The following is a 22,701-nucleotide window of genomic DNA, read 5'->3' as shown; positions in this document are numbered from 1 at the left end:
TGTTTGCTTACTATCTAGTTCAAATGCACATCAGCAAGCTTTGTCACACACATGACAAGAAAACCAGGCCACCTTTACTAGGTACCACAGGCAATCTTGTAACACATTCATGGAACTTGCTTGAAATTCACTCTTTATAATAGTAGCTAAATTGCTAATAGAATGAAAAGCTGGCCAGAAGTTAAATCATTTTCAGATTTATGGAAATATGAAATCTATGGAAATTTGAAACATGTGCACTGGAAAATTAAGTTGGGGTATAATTTCCAGGAGTAATTTTGTGAAAATGTTTACATCTTATTACAAATATAGACCAGGCCATCTTGGTGCTTGTTACAGGGACGCGGGGGAGAAGGAGTTTTGTCCCCTCGTGCACCTTTTTCCCCTCTCTGCTGCACTCCACCTTCCTGTTCTCAGTGCCCAAGAGCCATCAGTACCTTCCAACCTCTGTCAATCCTAATAACAGCGACAGGAAAAGCACAAGATCGTTTTTCGATTCTTCGTCGTCCAGTTGGGTTGTGCCAGGGTCAGTCGGTTCTTCCTTCCTAATGAGTGCTGAATCCACTGCACTTTTCTATTAGCGCTACCACCACCCTGGTCCTCGCAGACCCAGGCCAGGGCTGCCGAAAGCATCCCTCCAAACTACCTTGCAGAGCAGAGGCTGCTGGATTATTACCCCATATTCTTTGTCAACATAAATGCCCTTGCTCAAAAAGTCTTCCATTGAGTGCATTAAAAAAAATTAACTTCACCCTAGTCCCAGGAGCCTCAATTTCCAGGCCCCTGACTCCTCTTCTATCCAAGTCAGACTCGCCATGTACGTCCCAGCTCCACAATCAGGAGGTCATGGTCTTCTTTACGCAACCGCCAGGGATGCCCTAGGTCAGTCACAGACACCACCTCTCCCCAAATGCCTCGATGGGACATTTACACTTCTGAACTGGTTGGCAAGGTACTATTCAGTGTACCTATTAACCAAGCGCCATGCCAGATGCTGGAAAAAATATGAAAGAAATTTAAGACATGGTTCCTGCCTCCAAGAAGCCTGGGACCTAAACATCTAGACCCAATTCTTTGGTCGTCACTCAAAGCAGATGACCTCCTCTGAGGGGAAGCAGCATGATGGGAAAACCAAGGGCTTCAAACAGTCCCACCTGAAATGCCGACCTCAGTGCCTGTACCATAATCGACATAACCTGTTTGTTTCTGTCTGACTTTCCCTGGCAACTTGCCCTTTAAGATACTTACCCTTTAAGCTGTAAATGATAAAACGCATTCTGTCATCTCGATACTGCCTGCCTGTTTCTTTTTATTCAGCTGCTCCAACATCACTGTTTCTTAGATGCTAAACTCTTTATAGTCTCGATAACAAGGTTAATTCTCTGTATTGTTACAAGCAGAATTTCACACGCTATGAAAAAAGAGGGAAGTGGGAATCTGGATAGAAAAATGCTTTTATACTCATGCATTAAATATATGGAGTGCTCCAAGGAAAAACAGATTCCCTGTAATTTAATTAGGAGTCCCCAGGACGCAGGCACTTAGCGTCTGGCTGTTGTCCCGCCTGGGCCTGTGTTTGCTAGTGCCCAAGAGTGTCCACAGCACAGGGTCTTTGCAGGAAAGAGCCATGTCAGGTGGCTCGGACGTGTGCTGTCTCAGACCTCCTCCTCACTCCCCACACAGTGCATCGTGTCTCCTTTTCTCGTTCTGAGACATATTTACTTACAGAAGACTGCTAGTGTCATTCAAAAGTCACCTTTGTTTACATGCCACTTCAGGTTAGATTCCACTTGCGAAAACAGAATTGGAGGCTCACTGAATAATTAGGTGGCAGTGTGGGGTGGGAGTCTGACCTGCAAACCCATCCACAGCCCCTTTTATGAGGAAACTGCGATTACTACTATTAACCATTGTGTTTCACTTTGTACAGAACACTGTGCAACAGCGCAAGGAGAAACCAAGAATTAGAACAAACTAATAAAAGTGTGTCCTTTGAGAAACAGAGAGTGTGATATGGTTTCCAGAGTCCTGAGACATTTACTGGAAGTTATATGTGCCACTATGCAATGAATTTTGTCTGCCACTCAAGTGACAAAGTTGTAGTTATTAAATGGACTTAACAACAAAAGGGTGACAGTTCCAGGAGTCCCGTTAATCAACCACTTTTACCCATTTTCTAATGCTCCAAAGTCATTTTTAAAATGAGCAATAACAAGAAATATATATATATATTATATATATGTAGATCACTTTCCACCTACCTATCTATAAACCTATTAAGCAATCAATCACTTCTGTGACTGTGTGTGAGAGAAACAAAGGGTTAAGAGAAAACTGTTTTGAAGTAGTTGCTAAACTTTTCCCCTGGTTATGTCCTTTCTTTCCAACTGTTTTATAATAGCACCCTGTACACATTAGGCAATCAGTAAATATTTGCTGATTATAAAGAGCTAGAAAACAGCAAAGGACATTTACGTAAAGACTTTATATGTTCATCTTACATCTCGAATTCCATTCTTTCTATTCATCTATATGTTCATTCAGGTTCCCTACATTTGCTGTAATTGCTGGGGAGGTTTTCTAAGCAAGAACTAGACACACATCCTGCTCTCGGCGAGCAAACACTAATACTAAATGGTTGCCTACAAGGTAGAGAGAGACAGAAATGTAAGTGCTCCTAGAATCCAGAGGGTAAACAGCACACAGAGCTAGAAGGGCCTTTGTAAAGGAGGAAGTTTTTGAACTGAATTTTAAGGGAGTCACAATTACATGGCATTAGGACCTAAATGAGGTGTAGAATGCGATTCACGTCCAGCAGAAGTACCCCAACAGTCTTTAGGGGAGTGCCCTGTCGTGGACTGACAAAATGTCTCTCAGTATATCACATCCAGGGAGGTGCTGCATCTACTCTTTTTCCAGCGGAGCACCTGACAGTGTTGGCTGGTGCTTAGGGGCCAGGCTGTATGGGAAGAAAGTATCTTTAAACACTAGGATCACAAGGGGTGGGGAGGCTGCATGCCACGCGAGGTATTTAGGAACTGAGACTACAGCTGAAGTTAGAGCGGACTCCTGTCTGTCATCTCACACCCACTCCTGGGCCCTCTGCTTGCTGAGGGGCACACAAGGAGGGGCTGCCAGACCTATTTGGCATTTTTATTTTGTTTGTATAATGAATCCATGTAACTTAAATACAGGTAGTGATGGATGCTACTATAAAAAAAAGACCTGGACATACAGGCATTAGGGAGAGAGGTGCTGGCCCAGCAATGGTATCTGAATCAGGGATGGAAAAGTACAGAAAGGTTATAGGAGATTTTGAGTTCACAGTGTCCTAGATCTGGGTCCAAGTCCTAGTCCTCCTCTTCCTTACTGTCTGATGATAGCCAAGTTACTGAACAGCTCTGTGCCTCAATTTTCTTATTTGTAAACCCCAACTTGCGTTTTTGGACAGGATTTAATACATAAGAATGTCTGGTACCTCATAAATATTCAACAAATGTTAAATCCCTCTAGCTTCAACTCTATCTCCCCAACTATACAGCTGGAAGAACCAGCCAATGAGGGTAAGGTTTAAAAGGGTGGTTGGTGCCAAATTACAGTCTTACATTCCAAGTTACATAGCAGAGTCATCCAAAAGAAATATGTGAGCCACATATGCAATTTTAATTTCCTACTAGCCACATTTTTAAAAAGTTTAAGAGCTCAATTTTAATATTTTGTTTAACCCTGTATAGCCAAAACATTATCAGTTCAGCATACAGTCAATAGAAAAATTATTGGGATATTTTATGTCTTTTCATGCTGTCTTCAAAATCCATGTGCAATTTACACTTACTGCATATTTCAATCCAGCCTGTCTGCATTTCAAGGGCTCAATAGCTTCACAAGAGTAGAAGCTGCCATATTGGACAGACCAGCTATAGATAATGGAGAACCCAGGAAGACTGTAATCAGCAAAGTGGAACGCTTTGGAAAGATGAGTCTGTTAGCAGTGCTTGGGATGGATTAGAGGGGAAGGAGTGCAAGCCTCCAGACCGGTCAAGAAGTTGTCATGATCCAGTGGATGGTTAGCCAGGATCCGAACAAGGTCGGCATCCGTGACAGTGAGGGAGAGGAATAAGGGGAGACGCAGCACTGTATGATTTGACTGATTTTATGGGGGAGACAAAGGAGAGGGAAAGGAGTTGAACATGAGGTGGTTAGACTAGATATAGTAAAATTAACTGATTTACCACTAAACAGACAAACGAATAGTTCCCTACATTTGGTGTTATGTGGTCTCCAAATTAGCTGATTTGTTTATATAAACCAACTCTGGGATTCCTTCCTTACATATTCAAGAGGAACAAAAATACTACCATAAATTAAAAACTAGGTAAATGTCTCCAAAAAAAATATTGGGCGAAGCTTTAAAAGGTTTATCAAATATTGGTCTCAACCGTCTACTAGCTCAGTAGCTCGTCACAGACCAAGTCTCATTCACCTCTGTCTTCCCCGCCCCAGAGAAGCCACCGCTCACAGCAGCCGCCATAGGAAATGAATATAGGTTGAACTCAACTACAGAACAAGAAAATTGAATGGTTATCTTCTTGGGATGTCATGCATACTCATCTTTAAAAATGTGGTTAAAAAAAGAGCTTGTTATATTTGTATCCCAGTGTTTCCCCTCAGATCATTATAGTTTTCATTGCTATGCCAGTAGCATGTGTTCATAGTCACTTGGCTTTCTCAGAGAATTTTAACTAGTTCCTGAATTAACACCCTTGTAGAGAGTACCAGGGAAGAGTAAGCAAGCAAAGAAAATCTGTTCTGCGTTTGTTGTACCACAAAGTAGTTTAGGAACGGATGGAAATTGGGATGGGTCCGCAGCCCCATACTGGGAGATCCCTCAGAAGTATTCTTTGACCAGAAATATAATCAACCTCATTTTTGAAAGCATTAAACTCAGCCCGAAATGGAAAGCTATGAGTTGGACAAAGAGTTAAGTGAAGGAATACTAATATAGTCTGGAGGTGTACAGAAGTATAACAGGCAATTATCTTTCCACTGTTGCTGGTCTGAGAGACTCTACAGGAGAAGGAAGTACTCAGACATGTTTCCACCCCAAATTTCTAGACAGTGACTCAGGTATCAAGTGAGTTGACAAAAAGCAAAACTGGATGAATTATATCTGATCTACCATTCCTTAACTTAAAGATATTCGCAGGACAAGATGATGAGCGCTGTCCGGCCCGCTAACCCCCACCCAGTGAGAGAGACTGCAGGGAGGGTACACATCCTTACCTCTGACAGTAGGTGCTGAATCACAACTGTTAATGCTTCCAACTTGATGTTACCGCAGGAAAGAAACTGCTTGAGCTGCAGGATAAATCCACTTTGGTTTTCACATTTTGTTTTATATTGCTCCAACTCAAAAGTTTTCTCAGAGGACGGCACATCTGGAGTTGTCTGTGTCTGGATACGTAAACTCCTGGGGTTCCTTTGCCTGTCCTTCTCAACTGCAAAAGGAATTAACATAGGTAGTGAAATATGTGATTTTAATTTTTATAATCACCACCATCTGCATTAAAAAAATGACTAGATAAGCATTTAAGTTATGTTTACGTAAGGAGAGCATATGGAAGAGAACAGGAATTAATCAAATATCTAGGTGTTTGGAATTTGTGAACACAGAAAATGGCTTTGGCTCTCACTTGAGAAGATTTACATGGGGCAGAACATCATGGACATGAAACATACAGGTTTAGCAATTTGGAAACATGAAAATTGTGTGTAAAAATAATGTTCATTTCCTAGTTTGTAACTTCCTAGGTAAACTGGTAGAGAAACTAGTCTGTGACAAGCACCCTGACGCTATGCAGATCATATGTGCTGAAAGAAAAACACACATGATTGGACTTAAATGCCTTCCCCTCCTCCTACACGTTTTCTACAAACTTATCCTTTCCCTGCTGATGGCCTGGCCATTACAAAGATTTATATAGCAGATGAGTCGTTTCCTAACTTCCAATAAGTCATCGTATACATCGAAAATCTACTCACATGTTGCCCCTTATCTTTAAGGACATTACTAAGAGTACAATACATACTCTTGATTACACTATTCCGTTTTCGATCAAACACAAGCTTTGCTGTTTTCCCCCTTTGAGTAGTAATAATGGCTTCAGTATTTTTAAACACACGAATCACTCCAAATCCAGTGAACATGCCATGCTAAAGTGATTTTTCACTTTCTGTGCCATAGTAACCTGGGAATTACTTTAAAGGACAAACTGTTCCGTTTGGAACCATTCCAAAAGTCTGGGTCACTTTAAATACGAAACAGAATTGGAAAAACAGGAAACAAGCTGCTTGGCTTCTTGATATCAAGTAGGCCAAAAAAATCCAAACAAACCTAAGTCTGAAAAAAAAAAAGATACAAGAAATTAAAAAATCAAATGTTTCTTTATGCTCATGGGTATTTTCTACGGCATCCACATTCTAAACCTAAGACAAGTTTATAAACAGTAATTATCTTTTCTAATTTTTCAGGGGGAGGTAAACTATAGTGATTTCTTGAAGGAAAATAAACAAAGAAATTCAGTATTCATGTTCCAAGAATCAATGGCAAAATATATAATTAAGTAAAAAAAAAAAACAGAAAAGAGACTATCATTTTCTATGGTTGCTTTCCATGGTTAAACAATTCATATTTGTATTAATGCTTCATATTTCTCCATTCCATAATGACTAAAATATCTCATGGGTTTTAAAAATACTTAAAGAGAAGGGGAAAGTATCCATTAGTCTTTATTAGTAACCATTAATAGCTGATTAGCAATAATTACCACTTCCAAAGCAGGTAGAGAAAGTAACCATAGTCATAGTCAGATATTAATACGATACTATGTATACATAATAATACACAAAATACTATTATGATACATAATATTAAAGTCCTGGAGGAAGAACAACTTAATAGTCACATATTAATGAAAAATAAATATTTTTAAATTTGTCAAGATATCTGAGATCAGTATTGCTTTATTTTATGTCACTTCCTAAAAGGCCCTTAGAAATATCTGTCATATAGCATATAATAATTATACATGTTTTACTGTTCACAGAGGGTTCTCACTTCCCTCTTGATTATCCTCCCTGTAACTCTCTGTATGGAAGGTGAGGGTCAAGGCTGAGAAGGCCTTGCCCAGGTACAGACAGCCTCTATGGGACAGATTCAAGGTCAGAAAGGGGGCCTCTGACTCCAAGTCTCTAGGTTCCCACCCATTTGGGAAAGTGGAGATAGGGTAGAAACATATTACCTAACTACACATAAACGTTAATCTTAAAATGCTACTTTAATACATTCAAGCCAATTAATTATCTGAAAACTCTTCATTTCAATAAACCTACATAAAAAATATACAGCATTTTATATAGTTTTATACAAACAGAACAGCAAAATACACCTTTTAACTCTTTGACCACCTAGAATTTACTGTGACATATGAAGATAATGTCTCCTGACTGGTATCACTGCTATATGTCCCACCAATACTTACTGAAATATTCATTTATTTATTGATAAATTGCTTTGGGTTTATCATTTCTGGAATCTGTAACAATGCTTGATTCTCTTCCTAGAATTTCTTTGCTAATCAATTTTATTATTTAACACAATATCAGAGTTTTAAAATTGTTAGGTTATAACTATTTACAAAATGTGAGAGGTGGTTCTTTTTGTATCAACGTTTTTGGAGAAAATATTAAGATTCTTGCCTACTGAATCTTTTAATGACTTTTAGTATTAACCATTCAGGCTCTAATAAGTTATTTCACAAGGAAATAATTAAGTTAAACATAAATAACTTATTAAATATTGTTTGTTACACTCAGGTTCAGAATATAGATCCTTCTTTTATACCACCAAATTTTATATTTTCCCTTAAATAATCTCTTATACCAAAGTCAAGCAACAGCTAAGTATTTATATTTGGCTACTTAGTAAACTTAATTTTTTCCACTGAATTACCAAGATGTTTTTTTTTTTAGTTTACTCTACCAAAAGTATTTGCTAGTAATACTGTTTGGTTAAATTCCTTGATTACATAGATTTAATATATTTTCCTTTGTATTTGTCTGGCTTCTCATTGAATGGTTAATTCCATTTCTAACCTTAAAGATTAGGAAGATAGACATCCTTTTTTTGGTTTCAGGAGATTAACTCTGGTGTTTCTCAATATACATAGAGATTTTTAAAGAATATATTTATATAATGTTAAGAATCTGTCAATAGTTGTCCAGAAAGTATTTAAAAAATAAGAGTTGGCTAAGAACAACAAATGTTGGCGAGGATGTGGAGAAAGGGGAACCCTCCTACACTGCTGGTGGGAGTGTAAGCTAGTTCAACCATTGTGGAAAGCAATATGGAGGTTCCTCAAAAAACTAAAAATAGAAATACCATTTGACCCCGGAATCCCACTTCTTGGAATATACCCAAAGAATACAATTTCTCAGATTCAAAAAGACATATGTACCCCTATGTTCATTGCAGCACTTTTTACAATAGTCAAGATATGGAAGCAACCTAAGTGTCCATCAGTAGATGAATGGATAAAGAAGATTCCATACACACAATGGAATACTATTCAGCCATAAGAAACAAACAAATCCTACCATTCGCAACAACATGGATGGAGCTGGAGGACATTATGCTCAGTGAAATAAACCAGGCAGAGAAAGACAAATGCCAAATGATTTCCCTTATTTGTGGAGTATAACAATGAAGCAAAACTGAAGGAACAAAATAGCAGCAGACTCAGGGACTCCAAGAATGAACTAGTGGTTACCAAAGGGGAGGGGTGTGGGAGGGTGGGTGCGGAGGGAGGGAGAAGGGGACTGAGGGGTACTATGTTTAGTACACATGGTGTGGGGGATCACGAGGATAGACAGTGTAGCACAGAGAAGGCACATAGTGGATCTTTGGCAACTTGCTGCACTGATGGACAGTGACTGCATTGGGGTATGGATGGGGACTTGATAATATGGGTAAATGTAGTAACCACATTGTTTTATCATGTGAAACCTTCATAAGAGTGTATATCAATCATACCTTAATAAAAAATTAAAAAAAAAAAAAGAAAGTCTCCTAAGAACATTCCCCCCCACCCCACCAAAAAAAGAGATGGATGTGCTGAGTTCTTATTAGACCTCTGAAACCATTATAGTATTTTATTGGTTTTTAATCTTAGTTCAATAGATTTTTGTTACAGGCTTTTCTTATGCATAAAGGCTTCAAATTCTTGAAACAAGTATTAATTTTTTTCTTTTTGCCATCTGAAATGTAATTCTTCTCCGTTTAACTTTTTTTGAAAATTGAGATACAGCTAACATATAACATTATATTAGTTTCAGATTTGCAACAGAATGATTCAATACTTGTATATATTGAGAAATGGTCACAGTAAGTCTAGTTAAACATGGGTCCCCAAAGTTCTTTATTGTTGTGATGAGAATTTAAAGATCTACTCCCTTAGCAACTTTTAATTATGAAATGCAGTGTTATTATCTATAGTCACCATGCTGTACATTACATCCCCAGGACTAACATTATAACTGGAAATTTGTACCTTTTTTGGCCCCTTGCCCATTTCATCCCCAGCCCCCAAGGGAAACTCTTAATTTTTTTCAGATAATCTGTCAGTGCAACAAGTATAAGCTATTCCCTAGTTTGTTGCTGAAGACTGAGACGGCTTTAGTCCACAAGCATGACTGGTATCGATACATTTCCTTTACTTATTTTGGTTGCTTTAGTTTTGGGTGACAAATGGTCTTTGTTCTTATAAAAGCCCTATTGATCCATATTTTGAAATTGTGAACTGCCAGAGAGCATGTATATTCTTTGAAAGTTTAAGACAATTCTCTAGAAGCCAATACTATATTAGGAATGCTGCTCAGATCATTCTAGAATGAACTTAAGTAGTGTGTGCTAAGATATACTCTGGCAAACATCAGCTGTTCAAGTGTGACTGCATTCGGATCATGCACATCTCCTGGTCCTTTGCTGCCTTGTCCTGCGTGCTCTCTGGTTAATACCTCGCCTTCAGCTGTAGGGATGTGTTAGGTGTAACTCCATCTGCCTAGAAAATGCAGGGAAGGAAAAAAATGACTGCTTCATTGAAACCCAAGCTGTCCATTTACCAGGCTGCTTTTTCCCTCAGGCTTTTGTAATGCCTGGAGAAATGGAATTTCAAGCGTGGGGAACCCCACACAAAATGACTCTGGTCATGTCTGTCTGCATAACTGCATGTGCTCAAGTTGATGTTTAAGAACACAAAAGCTTTGTGATAAGCCTTCTCTAATACAACCTACTACAAACTATTGAATTCAGAGCTGGTAAGCAAGAATTTATCCTATTATGAATCCTACAAAGGAGTAAAATGGCATCTGTAGAAGGATTTTCATGGCAAACATGTTTGCAAAGAAAAGATCAAGAAATCACCCAAACGTCGGTAAGCAGAGGACTACTTAAATAAATTTATGGTATATTTACATAGTGGGGTATCACAGATGCAACACAGAAGTAGTAGGGTCTCTGTGGTAAATAAAAGAGCATAGGGAAGAGCAATACAGATAATATGCCTATTGTACAAAGACAATGGGGATTTAACAGCATATTTTTTTGCCATGCCTAACAAAATGCTGGCATAATACATATAAAAGTATTAACAGTGTTTACCTTTTCAAAGAACAGAACAGAAACCAAACAGATACAAGGTAATCTACTGCATTTTTTAGACTTTTTAACTATGGGGTAAATATATTACTTATTCAAAAATTTTAAAGTAATATACTTTAAAGATGGATAAAATGAATCCTGAACATGTAAACCTTTAACACTTGGCCAGCAAGAAAACATAGTCAATCCAGTTTCCTTCCTTGGGGAATCTAGTTAGGATCTAAATAACGTAGGTTTTGTTGTATGTGAACACTTAGAATATATTTACATTTAAGAAGGAAAGAAAATATTGACGTGTTATTCCTCCATGAGTACATGTCTTGGACATTTAACATAGGAGCAAATAAGCAGACAGACAGCCCTTTACCTATAGTGACAGGCAAGTGTGATCTCCATCTTCCCCTCCATAGCCTGTGCTCCCCAAGGACACAACTGCACCACAAGATAGCTGAGGACCCAGTTTGAGCAACCCTTCCTCACTCCCGGTCCAACTGAAGATCAGAGATGATGCAAAATTCTCCAGGGATGCTCAGAGCCCTACAGCTCACAAGTCAGGTACTTCACAGTGCTAAAACATAAGCTTCCCTTAAACCCTACAGGATTCATTATTTATAGGAAATGAGCATAATATGAACCAAGCTGGCCCTTACGGTCCCTTTATCAGCATGTTACCATTTTGATAATGCAGCTGTATTTGAAAGCATAGAATTTTGTTTGCTATACCTATTTACAGGACACCTGATTTCAAAGAATCAGTTTAATCACACACCTTAAAATGAAATGTTAACTTCTACCCAGATTCCAGATGTCTGTCAACAAGATAATTACTACTATTATGTCAGATTCGACCTACCTGGGATTTGTTCTACCAAAACTGAAACCTCCGTTAGGAAAATGAAAGTCCTGAATCAAAGACATTTTGCTCAACTTGAAAAATAGCTGGATAACACTGTGCTTTCTTTGTTCTTTATATTCGGAAATCTCAATTTCATATAACTTCCAATGAGTTTAATGAACTTCTTTATCATCATCTTGAAGAACGTAGTTGGGTAAAAAGGAATAGGCCCATTTTTTCAGACTCAAATCACTCAGGCACATAGACCCCTATCTCAAGGCTAAACACGATTTTTGAGAAAAAGACTTCAACATTAAGACATGGACTAACCTACTAGCTGCTGAGGACACGTCCTTCTTAAGGCCACACAAGCCTTTTAATGAATCTGCTGGCTTTCCAAATATTAAAGTCAAGCAAAAGACAAGGCCTGTTAGGACAGCTTCCCTTGGCTTCCATGCAACACACAATTATACACAGCGCTCAGTAATTGCTGTTGCCTAGTTTTCTATATACCTATTACCTAATCAATCTCACCAAGTATGTATCAAACTCCACCATGATGGCTTTGCTATGGACCAGGTGGACCTGCCAGGTATCTCAGGGGGCAAGGAAGGCATGCAGAAGAGGGTGGTGCTGTACAGGGAGGCATGAATATGTCAAGGGTCTTTGCTGAATCACGTTTCCCTAGTATTAACTTCTTCCTGTTCAACTCTCGCACGTCCACCTAACCGTATGAAGGCGACAATGGGGGCACTGGATGGTGTACCTTCTACTACATAATACACTGGAAACTAATGTTTGTGGGTTACTAAAATGGGAGTCATAAACCTAATGGCTGGTAAGAGTTCTTTAAATCTCTACAGCAACCTGGACAGACAACCCATTCTCTTCTTTCTGCCTCAGTCAGAACCTAAAACTCTTGTTAGGGATGCATATCTCTATCCAAGTTCTTCCAGACAGTGTTTCCTCAGCATCTGATGAAGAGTGTTTATCCTGGGATATTCCATGGAAACAAAGCATAAATGCAAACTCTGGGGAAGTATGTGTCCTAATAAAGGGTGTCACCACTTATGAAATGATCACCAAATGACTACTCTTCATTCAGTAAGTGTCTATTGGATACATTTCTAACTGGTCCTTGCTCTTAAAGAAACTGAAGGCAGCTGAAAGAGAAATATGCTCCATATGATTTGATAATCAGATAACAGAATAATGCATGCAGTGTGTGAGAGTACAGATGGAGAAACACGGGGACCTGGGGCAGTCAAGACGGGGTTTTAGAGGTAGAGACTGGATGGACACATGCACATCTTGCAGACAGATAAGCAGAGAAGTCAAATGCAAAGACACAGAGGTACAGGGAGGCCTGGATGCCCTGGGACTCAGAGCTGACACAGAAGCACTCCTGAAGTTACAGTGAGATGAAGTGGCTGGAAGCAAACAGGGGCCAGAGCATGTGTGCCAAACAAGGTTTTATGTCGTGGGAGGATGCAAAGGTGCTGAGCAGGGCTGTGGGGCACTGTGCAGGCAGATATGAGGTGGGAAGCAGGGAGCTCAGGAGAAGGCCCAGGAAGAGAAACTCATGGGTCAGTGGCAGTGAGAACAGGCAGCAGGCAATGAATGTGTTTACGAGGCCAAATAAGAGGACTCAGTGACCACCTGGATCAAGGCGAGTCCAGGATGAGTCACAAGTTTCCAGCTAGGACATAACACAAAGACGCATGGATAGCGCCAGAGGGTGAGTGCGGGGTTGAGGGCGAGGCTGGTGTGGGCCATGACGTGGGGCTGAGGACATTCCCAAACACCTGCTCCTAGTCTCCCAAGAGTCTCCTCTAAACCCACCTGCTGCAGAACCCTTTCCAGCTTTAATCATCTGCCATGTCATGTTCCTAAGGAGCGATTAGCTCTGTATTTCCCACCGCAGCACATGAACACGCACTCCACCTACCTGTACCAACTGAACAGTAAACCCACAGTGATCTGTACACAATTTTATGATATTTTCAAAAATTATTCATGTCAATTACTACTTTAAATTAATAGAAAGGTTTTTAGTGTTCCTTTCATTTGTTTAGTCTAAAAGAGTTAATAAGAATCATCAATTAGGAGCCACATAGAATATTTTTCTATTTCTAGGTAGGTATGGCACTTATTCATATGGAATATTTCAAACTTAGCAAAGCACAGGGTTTAGACTTTTAAAATCATCCAAGCTGATTCATTTTGTGTGGAAAGGGGGGTTGTTTAAGGTGCATAAGCATTTTAAAATTTTACATTATTACATTTTTAGAATTTGTTCCAATGGCTTATATCATATGTAAAAGGGTTTCAATGTTTTTAATTTTAAAAGTTGATCACAGAACAGAAGGCATATTCATAGTGAAAACTCCTATTTCAGGATAATTATGCTTACACAGATTTTCCAGAAAGAAGCGTCCCAACTTGACCTTAAGCATTTCCCATGTAGCTGGCAGGCAAAAAGCAGATTTCTCATGTTCTCAAAATGTACTACTAACTATAAAAAAAAAAGTTAATAGAAATTCATTACATTCAAAAATCCTTTAAACAAGGTCTCCCTCCCTCAATCTGCTGGCTTTCTAAATACCCTAAGGGTCCACCTTAACATGGTAGGGTTATGGATTTGTTTCAGGACCAAAAGAGAATACTACAAAAGTGAAACACAGTAAAAAATTTGCAACTGATACAATTTTAAGCCTGTAACATTATAATCTGAAGACACTGAATGAAAGTATTTCACTGTAATTACTTCACTAGAAATATGAACTTTGGTAGAGGAAAAACTTGTGTGCCTATTTCGACTTAAATTAGGAAAGAGCTCTCCTGTTATCCTTGTTCACACTGAGTACAACCAAACGGGACAGATGTTTGCTCAGCCCACAGAGGATCCATTCCCACCGAGGAGAGCCAGGGGCCATTTCATGAGCCTGCAGCCACCGTCAGGGGCTTTTTTCCCCTTTATTGTCAAACAAATTACCTAAATATTAAATCCTAGCTTTCATTTGCACTTTCATTTTTGTCTTAATGATCATTTTGACTTAACCAATTTAACAGGTACCTAAAACACTGTTTGGTATCACAGAGCCCACTTGTGCCAAGCAGGCTTTTATTTCAGTAGTGACGACCCTCGCCAACTAGGTATTCTCTCTAACGCAGGGAAGAGCACGGTACTGGGAACAACACTCTGTCACCCCCTGGCACTGATTCTGAAACACGACAGGAAGCCTACAAGGCCCTCACCGCGCAGTGCTGACCTGAAGCACATTTACTGTAGTAGAATTCTAAATGTCTCTGTTGTGACTCTCACCTCTTGACTAGCCAGTCAGGTGATGTCACGTGGTGCCAGTGAGGCCAGGCCCTGTGGGTCAGGGCTCCACGGCCACCGTGCCATCCCCAGCCGTTGCAGCCATGTTACAATCCCACGCTCTTTGTCAAACGAGGGCCCCGGGGACCAGCAGGGCTGACTCAAGCCACATGTGGACCGAAGTCCTGAGTGCGTGTTGAGTACATTCTAAAAATACACCAAAGTGAGTCAAAAAGCTCCACATTGTGTATTCAAGACAATAGGCTGTATTACAGCAGGAACAAAAATTAAACTAGCCAATTAAAACGTTCAACACTAAGAATTTCTATAACACAAGCAGTAATCAAAAAGAGAATGTCATCCTCAAAATACTAACCAGTTAAGGACAACCAGTTTAAGAGAGAGGTGCCTAAACCTCAGGTCCTCAGGGAACAAGAGGGAAAGGGCGAATCTGTCATCCAAAAAAGAAAGATCTATTATTAGTCTTCATTTTCCCCAGAGCCAGACAAGTGCTGCTCCTTATAAAAAGGACACTCATGAGCTAAAATAACCCAGTGTCACCTAAGACAAATACAGGAAAATGACAGGCAAATATTGGATACACTGAAAACCACACCTGTTGTTTTTTCACCAAAAAAAAAAAAAACAAGGTACATATACTATCAATGAAACATTCTTAGTTCTAAAACATGCTTTAGGGCTGACAAAAAGTATCATTATATTATTTCATTTGTAGAGCTGTTTCCTACCAGAACATCTCATTTGTTCCACTTAAGTATTGATCATACATTGTTTGCCACATTCTTCCAGTTTCTCCTGATGAAAAACACTATGCTTCCCTGCCTGAATCCAACTCCAAACTGTACCATACGCTCCACATTCCATGTTTGTTGTGAAAATAGATACCACAATAAAACACCATTTCATGCAGTTAAAACTTCAACTATCTGCAACTTGTGACATTACATCTAACTTTTAAAAACTTACCAAAATGTTATCTATTAGGAGTGAAATTTCATTTTAACATTTCACTGCCTTCTTAAATAGATTGCTAAATGATGAAAGGTCACATTGTTACTATCTCAGCAGAGCTGTAGTTATAAGACTGCCAGAGCTACTGCAGCTTAGTACCAGTCTGGGACAATGTTTATCGTAATGCTATTCTCACTCCCAGTTCTTAGTAAATGCTTATCAGCGTACCAGGAGGCCAGCAAAATTTTCCACAAGGCTTTCAAGGAAGCTGAAAAGAACGATGTGGATTCCCAGTAAGACAGCAAAGGGGTGGTGGAAGGCTTCACCTCTCACCTATTATTCTTGAATTTGGGCGTTCTGATGTTTGCTGCATTCTACAAATGATTGCATCTTCTAACTTTCTACACACAAATTCTAACTTTTTTACATACGGAAGCTTCAGAAGCTTCCTAAAATAGCTTCACTGATTTCTACATTTTGTAGTGGGATAGAGAAACACAAGAGAAATTGAAGTTTATGTAGCTTCTTCCTTAACGTGCATGAATAGGATACCCACCATTAAGCGTTGCTAATAGAAAGTTAATCTTTTTGCTAGTACATTTTAAATACGTTAAAGCCACATTTAAAGTTGAGAACATTCTTTCTCAGCATATTATTTTACAACTGAAAATTCATTAATCAGATCAAAATAAAATATTAACCACGATGTCCAAACAACAAACTGACTTGAAAGTGTTTTAACTGAAATAATTACAAGATAGGGCATCGTTACCAAAAAACATTCCCCTCATTGAGGAGGAAAAAAACATGGAGATCTGTTGCAAAACTGGACTTTTCAAATGATATGCTCTCTTAAATTTATAAGCGGTCAATATCAACCTTCAAGAAGTAACTGTTTGCCTTCTCTGTGGCAGATTCCATAATAAGGCTCTAACCCCTTATACCTCCATCCACCACAGAGACTGGGGAACTCAAATAGTCCATTTCCCACACTGCCGGTGGAGACAGCCGTGTGGCTGAGATTCAGCCAATAAGATGTAACTCTGGTGCTTTGGCTCCACCCCTTTCCTATTTCTTTCCCGGCTCCCTTCCTGGACCAGCTATGCTGAGAGCATCAGGCGGCAGTCAAGAGGAAAGAGCTGAGAACACAACCGATGTTGATCCTGGCATTGCTGAGCCGCTGACAACATCAAGCTGCTGCTTTTTAGGTGAGATAAGCTACTGCTGCGTAGTTAAGCCGTCGTCACACACTGCAGCTAAAAGCACTTCTTGACAGTTGCAAAAATGAATACCAAACATAACATAATTTCATGACTTTCATTCTCACTAGACAAATGTGTTCACATTCTGCCTCACTCTTTACTGAATTATCTAGTCAAAATGGCTCCCTGTAGGGCAGCTTCAAGTAAATGAGGACATTTTGCCCTATTAGGGAGGTTTCCCCTGCTCTTCCTCGGTGCACGTACACACACCCCTCCCTTTCGCTATGCAAGTGTTCTTTATCTCACCAGCTCAGCAAAATGAATTCTCTTCGTGCAGTGCACTGCTTTGCGTCGTTCAGAGAACATTAACTCTTTGAAGTTCAAAATGACAGTTTTCACAATGATACAGACGGGCATAGTCAGCTTCACAGAAAAACTGAACACAAATAAAACAGGTGGGAAGGAATATTTCTACAAAGATTCTTTCCTCTCCCCTGACTCATTCTGAAGTTGGAACTAACACATCGAGGCACAATTCTGAAACAGGCTGAGCTGGGTACGCCTGCCAGAGACACTACCGCCAGCACCTCGGGCGAACCAGCGAAACCCCTTCTGGACTTCTTGGGAGGTGTCTCGCTTCCCTGACGCCGAGGTCTCCTTCCACCCCGACATCCTGCAACATCACTTGGAACAAGGACAAATTCACTGCCTTTCTTTTCTTGCCCCTATTTAGAGGAGATTACATCCTGGACCTGAAAACAGACTTTGTTGATGGGCGCCACGCAGTAACAGTATCCCGAGGCGCCTAGTGCCTGGATATGGGTTCAATGAAAGGACCCTATAATCACCAACCTTGCTGCTTGCACTTCCCTCTCCACATTTTATGCTCAGACATTTATATTAAATTCTTTCGTTCCCTTGAAGGAGCCATCCTCTCCCTCGCCTCCAAGCTTTCCCAGGCTGTTCTCTGAGCCTAGAATACTTCTTGCTTCTTGGCTAATTCCACACCTCCCAAGGTCTCATGTTACCTGGCACTTCTTCTGGAGCGCCTGGATGAAGTTGGCCTCCCCTGCGAGGAGGCTGCGTGAAGGCAGGGCCATGTGTGACGCAGTCCTGGCTATATTGTTGGCCTCTAGCACTGGACCTAGCACATAGCACATGTCTAAAATACTTACTTATGAAATGAATGGATTAGTCCCCCAGCATGAAAGAGCTTGGAAGCAGGGGTGGTAGCAAAGATCAAATACAATATCCTCCCATCAACCCAAAGTATAGGTTGGAGGATATGAAAATGTCAATTATTAGACCATTTTTTTTTTTTACTTATAAGAAGAGCAATTTCAAGTGCTTCAACCTAATAATAAGGCCTGAACTAGAGTAGTGGTAGGGTTAAAAACAAAAAAACAAAGGATTTCAAGGAGAGAGTCTTAGATTCTTGCAACCAATTGTGGATAAACGGAGAACACTGAATCAAAGGGAACTGAGGTCTGATGACAGGGTAAGGAAAAGACATGGCGTTATGAGGAGAAATACATAAATTGGGGGTATTAGCTGAATTTGGGAGGTAAGGAGACAACTCTTTTCAATAAGATGAATTTTGAGTTGTCAGTAACACATCCAGGGTTAAAGGGACGTTGGAAATCATCTCACTGATGCCATTACTCTGTAGCCCTGCACGGTTAAGGATCAAGGTCATTTAGTTGGTTACTAGCAGAACCCAGGCTACAGCGCCAGACTCCGGGAACCAAGGTCACCACCACTGCCTCTCCAGCAGCCACCAGCACCGCTCCTTTAAGAATACAAACACAAGCTACCACTCTCAGCCCTGTGGACAATACATGCAGTGATTCAACATCCATTCTACTGGGAGACTGATCGGACCTCAGAGTTATGTAATACGGAGAAGCTCACAGAAGATTCTTACTGGGGCTAAGTAGACTTACAGTCTTTACATAACTTAAAAATGCTTCCCACACATGCAACTTTTTTTTTAAATCACTATGATTTACTAGTTCTAATAGAATTATAGTAAAATGCCCAGCCAGAGAAATCTATAAGCCAAAAATTCTTGAGAGGTCCCAGGTTTTAGTTCCATGTCTGCCCCTGGCCAGGTGCTCTTGGACAAGTTAATTCAGTCCTCAGGGCCTCCCACTTCTGGTACACAGTAAGGTAAACTAGACCACCCCTAAGGGCACTCCAGCTCTAAAAATTATGACTGCAGTCGAGGGGAGTGTTTCAAAATATTTTGACATAAATTCAGAAAATACAATGTACCTAAATAAAATGCCACTTTTAGTCAAACCCTGGTAATGAAAGCTTTGCATCTTTTGCTTAACCTGCCTCGGAAGCTACTTGCTTCACAAAACTATGACCAACAACCTGTAATGTTCACTAATAGGAGACTGGCTAGATAAATCATGGCTTTCCCAACGATGGGGTGGTACATGGCTATTAAAAAGAGGTAGATAAATGTGTTAACATGAAAATCTAAGATTGACTTACAAAAGCAAGCTATGGAGGGGCATTTATATATAGTATGCTTCCATTTCTGTATAACAACAAAGCACATAAAAGACCTACAAAGACTTACACAGGATTAGAAAATTACCAGAAGGATAGACAAGCACCCTTGAGAGTAGCTGCCTCTGTGGAAAGGGCAGAGGGCCTGGGGAAAGAGGCTTGATTGGAATTATACAACATTCTGCAGTTTCTTTCTTTCTTTTTTTTTTTTTAACTTGGAACATGGATTCTTTTGTAATGTTAAAGTTAAAAACTATTTTGAGCTATGTATGATCATAACAAATTATTTCAAATAAAGGGTGCCATTACATTTTTATTTTTTAGGGTTGAAAAAATTACAGTGGCCTTTAGATTGGGGGAGGTCAAGCTCCTGCTCACCTCCTACCTCACCCCATTTACCTTCATCTGTCAGCTCAGACCAAGAGGGGAAGGCTGGCAGGCTCAGGCAACAGGCCGAGGGGAATGAGACAAGAGGACGAGGTGCTGGAAAAAATGAGAGTCGTTCCACAGGGGAAGGAGGCGCCTGTGGGAAAACTAAGAACAGTCAGCTGAAAAATGTCCCTGTGGACAGAGATGAAAAACAAGACACCGAAGGGCTGACATGCATAGGAAACAAGAAAAAAATCTTCCATTTACATACGCACAGTTAGCACTAACCAACCAGAATCAAATAGGGTGGGCACTCCAGTTTTTATAGAATTGATTTTATGAAATTCCTGGTAAGCATAAAATCAGTGTAATTCACCATCGCTGCCATGATCCTGTAGAACGAGAGCGGGCTGCGGGAGGCAACAGGCTCCCCTGATGCAGGGTGACACATGCCTAAATCATGCCCTGTGTGTATTTCCATCTGAAGCCCAGAAAATAAAAAGCAGATACAAACAAACATTGGAGGCCGTTTCTGTGACTGCAAACATTTTCATAGGAAGCTTGGAAAACTTCATTTGCGGCACCTTAAATTACCTTTCCACAACGATTAGGTTGTTTTATTTCAGAAATGTTGATGCTACAGAAATCTTTCAGTATGTGAAACTAACCTTTCATAACCACAGTGAGAAAGCACATTGTGACAAACTCCAGAAACCTCTCATTTCATCTCCTTCTTTAAGAGATGGAAATCTTCTCCTTTGTTTACCTACGTCTTGTTTCCAAACTCATTTGAAGTAAAATGTAATTTAGCAGGTGTCGATTTTCAGATTCGGTTGAAGTTAGAGAACAGAGGTAGGGGACACCCAGGCAACAGTGCTGCGTCCCATAAACAAACCAAGCACACCTCTGCTTGCAACCAGTGAAAGTACCATGCACACTCATGTATGGAAACATAAAACTGCTGTTTATAAATGAAGCCTAGTTCTCTCATTCGTTTCCTTCCTCCAACTCTCGTCTCCTCAGAAAATCTCTGATAAACATCTGCAAGTTAATGAAGATGTCCTCCCCGTAAACATTAAAACTGAGACCCAGTAAGACAAACCTGTGTGGAAAATCACAGTGCTTTTCCTCAACCCTGAAGGAAGTCGGAGGTTTCGAAGCAGTCCTTTGGCTGTCAGTCGGACGTGAATGGTAGATAGGGAGAATTTGGGAGACAGCAACATGTCTTCGGAGCAGGTGGAAAGATTTCACCGAAGAAACAGCTCCCGTGAACTATTGCATACTGTCTTTGTAAACTCAGCTCTCTTCGAGGCCAAGAAATACAGAGAGAGAAAACAAGCTACATAGCGAACGCCACTGCACCACACAGACACAAGAGGAAAACCCCAGCGCTCCCCAGGCGTTCCTGGCTTCCGTTTTCACCTCCAGATGTTGCCAAAACAATGCTGTTCCTCTAAATAAAGATCTCCTTTGGCCGACCAGCCGTAAGCAGCCTCTGACTGACCTCACACTGCACACGCTTATGGGATCGTTTCGGTTTCCACCAGAGACGGTGGAAGGAGGAGAAAGTGGGTGGTCTGACGGGCTTTATACAACAACCAGTAATGTCACAGATTCTGTAACCCCTTGGAAGCTCGTTAAGGGAAATTAACTATTTCCAGAACCTCATTTAATTAAGAACTAGAAAAAAAAATTAAGATTGCATTAAAGTAATCTGTGTTCTGATTTTTAAAATTTAACTATATTCATATGAATAAACACTGGGCATTTTTTCAGATATTTTCTAGTAAACCTATACTGATTACCTGAGACAAAAACATTTTTTTAAATGGCTTCAAACGATAAAGGCTCTCATTTATATAAAACAACTTTAAAAAAACTAATGTATTAATGGCAGATTGGTAAAAGGTAAAAGTTCAACTTTAACACACATGGTCTGAGGATCTCTCTAATAACCAACCATAAAAGGTTAATGCAATTTCTCTCTACCCAATATATGTAGTATAACACTCCCAATGGAATAAAAATTAATCAGGCTGTTTTCTAAGGACTACATTTATTGCTTGAGTAATTACATTTATAGACAATCAGGTAGGTGGCCTGTCTCAGTAATGTTTTGAGACTAGGAACACGGGGAGGGGTGTGGTTTTATGTGTTTTATATTGGGATCTATTAAATGTTTATTTTAGTCAAGTGGTTTATAAAAATACACTGAAGTATGATGGTCAAACGCCAAAATAAGTTGAAAGATACAGGTAGTTACCCTGGCAATATGCTCCTTTAAATAAAGCTAGTACTATTAAACCAGGAATAGCCCAAACTGGTAACATTTTTATCTTTAAAACGTATAAGGAAACAATGCATAAAAACACACTCTATGCTTATTTCCAAGATTTCCTTAATAAATAAAATAACTGTAGAAATTGTTAACCATAAATAAACCTGTGAAATTCTATTAAAAGGTGCAGGAAGCAGTTATTCTTATAGAAAATTTAGAGAGCATTTAGGATGTGAAAAGGGCAGGAGACAGTCGGGAAAGGAAATTTTGTGTAATTCCTTCTCTCTTCACTCAACTCCCTGCCTGCCATTTTAGAGGCTGTCAACAAGACAGACAAACCCAAGAACCGTCAAGGGTTAGCTTCAGGAAAGACAAGACTTGTTCACACACAATGCATCTTGTAAGCACACTGCACCCATGGTCACTGAAGCATAAACACTGAAGAATTAAAGTTTAAAAAAGCTATGCTTAGGTGTTGCCGTAACA

The 22,701-nt window shown here is 39.9% G+C and overlaps 1 protein-coding gene across 9 annotated transcripts in view; it reads right to left on the bottom strand.

Annotated features, from left to right (window-relative positions):
- Window positions 1-22,701, bottom strand: part of MTUS1 (microtubule associated scaffold protein 1) — a 137,306-nt gene that overhangs the window by 26,742 nt on the left and 87,863 nt on the right. For 8 of the 9 annotated variants that reach the window (XM_036894348.2, XM_057505110.1, XM_057505106.1 and 5 more), the window contains one exon: window positions 5,284-5,498. In XM_036894348.2, the coding sequence (XP_036750243.2) occupies window positions 5,284-5,498 (215 nt within the window). Of the gene's footprint in view, window positions 1-5,283; window positions 5,499-21,039; window positions 21,483-22,701 lie in introns of those variants that run through there. The other variant, XM_036894351.2, reaches the window with a different exon arrangement.

Source organism: Manis pentadactyla, chromosome 7, assembly GCF_030020395.1.
Source record: "Manis pentadactyla isolate mManPen7 chromosome 7, mManPen7.hap1, whole genome shotgun sequence".
Classification (NCBI taxonomy): Eukaryota; Metazoa; Chordata; class Mammalia; order Pholidota; family Manidae; genus Manis; species Manis pentadactyla.
Note: the sequence above shows the minus strand (reverse complement) of the source record. Positions and strands in the feature narration are given on the sequence as shown.